Here is a 4,587-nt window from a genome sequence, read left to right as displayed (position 1 = left end):
TTAATATAGCCAGCCGACTATATTAAGGCTCTGGCACACAGGTGGCTCCTGGCTCACGCTGTTCCTTATATGACAGTAACTTGACATTAAAAGTTTGTTTATTCCTAATGGCATAAACAATAAAAATAATGAAATTGCTTGTCAGTGTGTTTGGTGTTGTAGTTGTGATCGTAGATGCAGTTTCCGGAGTAGCAGCTGTGTTGTAGTTGTAAATGAGGCACTTTGTGGTTGTGGGCTTTTGTGGTTGTAGGAGTTTGTTCGGCTGGAGATGTGAGTCTACGGTTGGAGTTGTGAGTCGATGCTCTGTGTTGTGAGTCGATGCTCTGTGTTGTGAGTCGATACTCTGTGTTGTGAGTCGATGCTCTGTGTTGTGAGTCGCTGCTCTGTGTTGTGAGTCGATACTCTGTGTTGTGAGTCGATACTCTGTGTTGTGAGTCGATACTCTGTGTTGTGAGTCGATGCTCTGTGTTGTGAGTCGCTGCTCTGTGTTGTGAGTCGATACTCTGTGTTGTGAGTCGATACTCTGTGTTGTGAGTCGATGCTCTGTGTTGTGAGTCGATACTCTGTGTTGTGAGTCGATACTCTGTGTTGTGAGTCGATACGCTGTGTTGTGAGTCGCTGCTCTGTGTTGTGAGTCGATACTCTGTGTTGTGAGTCGATGCTCTGTGTTGTGAGTCGCTGCTCTGTGTTGTGAGTCGATACTCTGTGTTGTGAGTCGATGCTCTGTGTTGTGAGTCGATACTTTGGGCTGTGAGTCGATACTCTGTGTTGTGAGTCGCTGCTCTGTGTTGTGAGTCGATGCTCTGGGCTGTGAGTCGATACTCTGTGTTGTGAGTCGATGCTCTGGGCTGTGAGTCGCTGCTCTGGGCTGTGAGTCGCTGCTCTGGGCTGTGAGTCGATACTCTGTTGTGAGTCGATACTCTGGGCTGAGAGTCGATGCTCTGGGCTGTGAGTCGCTGCTCTGTGTTGTGAGTCGATACTCTGTGCTATGAGTCGCTGCTCTGTGTTGTGAGTCGATGCTCTGGGCTGTGAGTCGCTGCTCTGTGCTGTGAGTCGATGCTCTGTGCTGTGAGTCGATGCTCTGGGCTGTGAGTCGCTGCTCTGTGTTGTGAGTCGATGCTCTGGGCTGTGAGTCGCTGCTCTGTGCTGTGAGTCGATGCTCTGTGCTGTGAGTCGCTGCTCTGGGCTGTGAGTCGCTGCTCTGTGTTGCGAGTCGATGGTTGTGGGTGGTTGTGGTGGTGAATGGAAAGTTGTGGGTTGTAAGGAGCGGTGTTTACCAAGAGCTAAGGTGCCGGGGGCCCACAGGGAGGACAGGCTCCCCCGCCAGACACTCCTCCCACCAACCTCATTCAGGCAAACACACTCAGCAGGAATTGGCACACAGAGCGAGACAGGCTGACAGCGGCTGGTCGCCCGACTCCTAATTGACCAATCTGTGTGCGGAGAGACCGACCACAGCTCCAGCTAGTGGCGTTTGTTTGTTCCTCTGTCCACCCCAGGTTGCCCAAACGCTTGCGGCTAGTCTCTCGCAAACTTTATGTGGTCATCTGCGGTGGTGTAGGGAGCACCCTGCACACACCAGTCAGGTGTGTGGCGTCAACACCTGCCCCCTTCACACACCAGTCAGGTGTGTAGCGTCAACACCTACACCCTTCACACACCAGTCAGGTGTGTAGCGTCAACACCTACACCCTTCACACACCAGTCAGGTGTGTAGCGTCAACACCTACACCCTTCACACACCAGTCAGGTGTGTAGCGTCAACACCTACACCCTTCACACACCAGTCAGGTGTGTAGCGTCAACACCTACACCCTTCACACACCAGTCAGGTGTGTAGCGTCAACACCTGCCCCCTTCACACACCAGTCAGGTGTGTGGCTGGCTCATCTTGAGTCGTTCGGGACTCGTAAGCCGGCAGTTATAATGTGTGGAATATAATGCATGAATGTAAATTCGAGATGGTTTTTGTTACTATAGTTAATATAGCCGCGTGTAACGTGGGCCATATTAACCTAAAAGCTGAATATAGCGTCAGTAACGCTTCACAGGTCACGTGATCTAATGTAACCAGTGGGAGGAGACCGATCTTGCAAGATTCATCTTGCATGAATCTGTAAGATCGCCGCTGATTGGACTGCTATGCATCACCTATACCTGATATGAAGGTATGGCCGCTCGACGCTCTGCTACCTCTGCTACCTCTGCTACCTCTGCAACCTCTGCAACCTCTGTGTAGTTGCATCCTTGTCAGTCATCCCCAGGACGTTTAGAGCAGCGGTGATCTCACTGTGAAGGAGTAACTCAGCACTCAAGTAAACCTCTCGAGCAGTGAGGGACAGGCCCTCACCCCTCACAAGGGGCCAGATTCACGAAAACATTTACGCAAGCACTTACGAACCTGTACATCTTTTCTCCATCTTTGGCGGCTTTGTTTACAATTATTATACAGTTAATGAGCTCCGAAGCACCAGGAGGCTGTTTATAACAATAACAACAGTTGAATTGGAAGTTTTCATGCTTGTAAACTGTTTAATAAATGTAACCAAAGCCGTCAAAGATTGAGGAAAGATGTACACGGTCGTAAGTGCTTGCGTAAGTGCTTTCGTGAATCTGGCCCAAGGTAGATACACAGAACCCAAGCGGTACAGGAGGAAGAGCTCCAGTCACTTGAGAACTCGAATCTTATCCACCTCAAGCTCGGCTAGAATGGGGGGTGGGGGTATGGGGTTGGGGGGAGAGGAGTGGGGGTGCTGAAGTGGGGAACGAGCGGAGGGGGTGACGAGAAGGAGGGGGGGGGGCATCAATCACGTACTCCTCAAGGTATCGTCTTGTTTGCATAACTTAGCAATCCAACTCGTTTAGGAAGCTCTTAATTGGGGTCATTAATTCGCAGGTCTCGGGTCAACAGTGACGGCGTGAGAGAGCAGGCAGGAGAGAGAGAGAGAGAGAGGGAGTGTAAGTGAATTAGAGGGAGTGGAGGAAGAGCAAGTGAGAGCTAGAGAGAGAACACGAAAGGAGGGAAATTAAGGGAGAGGTGTGAAACAGAAGAGAAGGAGAGAGAGAGAGAGAGAGAGAGAGAGAGAGAGAGAGAGAGAGAGAGAGAGAGAGAGAGAGAGAGAGAGAGAGAGAGAGAGAGAGAGAGAGAGAGAGAGGCAGGGGGGGGGGGGAAGAGCTCACTCTCACCATGATGCTCTCTCCTCTATGGCACCAGTTGAGGTGATGAATGTAAGAGTGAATAGTTAAGACACACACACACACACACACACACACACACACACACACACACACACACACACACACACACACACACACACACACACACACACACCTGATAAGGAGGTATGCAAGGAACTTAATAAAACCTCCCAGGAAGTATTCAAGCTGGAACTTGATTATCGAGTGAAGGTAAGAGCCCGGACCTTACGGGCACATCCTCATAAAAGCCTCACTAAACTGAGAGTGACGCCAGGAGAGGTAAAGAAGCCCGGACCTTACGGGCACATCCTCATCAAAGCCTCACTAAACTGAGAGTGACGCCAGGAGAGGTAAAGAAGCACCTACAGGAATGTGATCCAACAAAACCCGCAGGACCAGAAACAGACATCGACTTGGATCTTAAAAGACTCAGCTGAAGCATTGTGAAGTCCCCTTGCTACAATATGTAATTCCTCTCTAGGAAACGGGATAACTTTCTGACAGCTGGAAAATGGGTAATATAGTACAAATCACCTATAAAAGGGGACCCGTATTACTAATACATATCCCCCTGCAAGTTACTAGAGGCAGGCTAGTAAAACAGAAAGTAGGTTTAAAATGGCTGTTAGAATTTAACCTAGCCAAATGCAAAGTTATGAGAATTCGAACATGACTGTAAAGATCAATACAGCAATATAGAATGATGAACAAACAGATTCTTTATCCACAAGAAAGACTTGAGAGTAGATATCACCACAAAAGCAGATGATTAGTCACAATAACGTGGCAAAAGACATGATGGTCCAGGACGGACCCAAATATCGTCATTTTTTCATTATGTGATGTGTGGTGAGGACATTACAACACTCCAGCTGATGCCACAAGCCCACTTCAGCGGAACAACAACATCTGCATGCGGCATACTGACCAACGTCCAAGTATCCTTCACAAAATTGAACAAGGGACTCCTCGGGCTATATATATAGACACAAGGATCAGGCAGGAAGCAGGAGGCACTAAACAGGACCTGATATGATAACACAAGAGCCAGAATGGAAGCAGGAGGCACTAAACAGGACCTGATATAACTCAAAGGCCAGAATGGAAGCAGGAGGCACTAAACAGGACCTGATATGATAACACAAGAGCCAGAATGGAAGCAGGAGACACTAAACAGGACCTGATATAACTCAAGGGCCAGAATGGAAGCAGGAGGCACTAAACAGGACCTGATATAACTCAAGGGCCAGAATGGAAGCAGGAGACACTAAACAGGACCTGATATAACTCAAGGGCCAGAATGGAAGCAGGAGACACTAAACAGGACCTGATATGATAACACAAGGCCCAGAATGGAAGCAGGAGGCACTAAACAGGACCTGATATGAT

General features: G+C 48.9%; 1 protein-coding gene across 1 annotated transcript; it reads right to left on the bottom strand.

Annotated features, from left to right (window-relative positions):
• Nucleotides 1–276: 276 nt before the first annotated feature.
• On the bottom strand, nucleotides 277–3,640 carry LOC138359615 (protein SON-like). Its single transcript, XM_069319020.1, has 2 exons — nucleotides 3,565–3,640; nucleotides 277–1,433 (listed from the first exon to the last, which is right to left on the bottom strand). Exons 1-2 carry the CDS (start codon nucleotides 3,638–3,640, stop codon nucleotides 277–279), a joined length of 1,233 nt encoding a protein of 410 aa, XP_069175121.1.
• Between the last annotated feature and the right edge of the window lie 947 nt (nucleotides 3,641–4,587).

Source organism: Procambarus clarkii, chromosome 92, assembly GCF_040958095.1.
Source record: "Procambarus clarkii isolate CNS0578487 chromosome 92, FALCON_Pclarkii_2.0, whole genome shotgun sequence".
Classification (NCBI taxonomy): Eukaryota; Metazoa; Arthropoda; class Malacostraca; order Decapoda; family Cambaridae; genus Procambarus; species Procambarus clarkii.
Note: the sequence above shows the minus strand (reverse complement) of the source record. Positions and strands in the feature narration are given on the sequence as shown.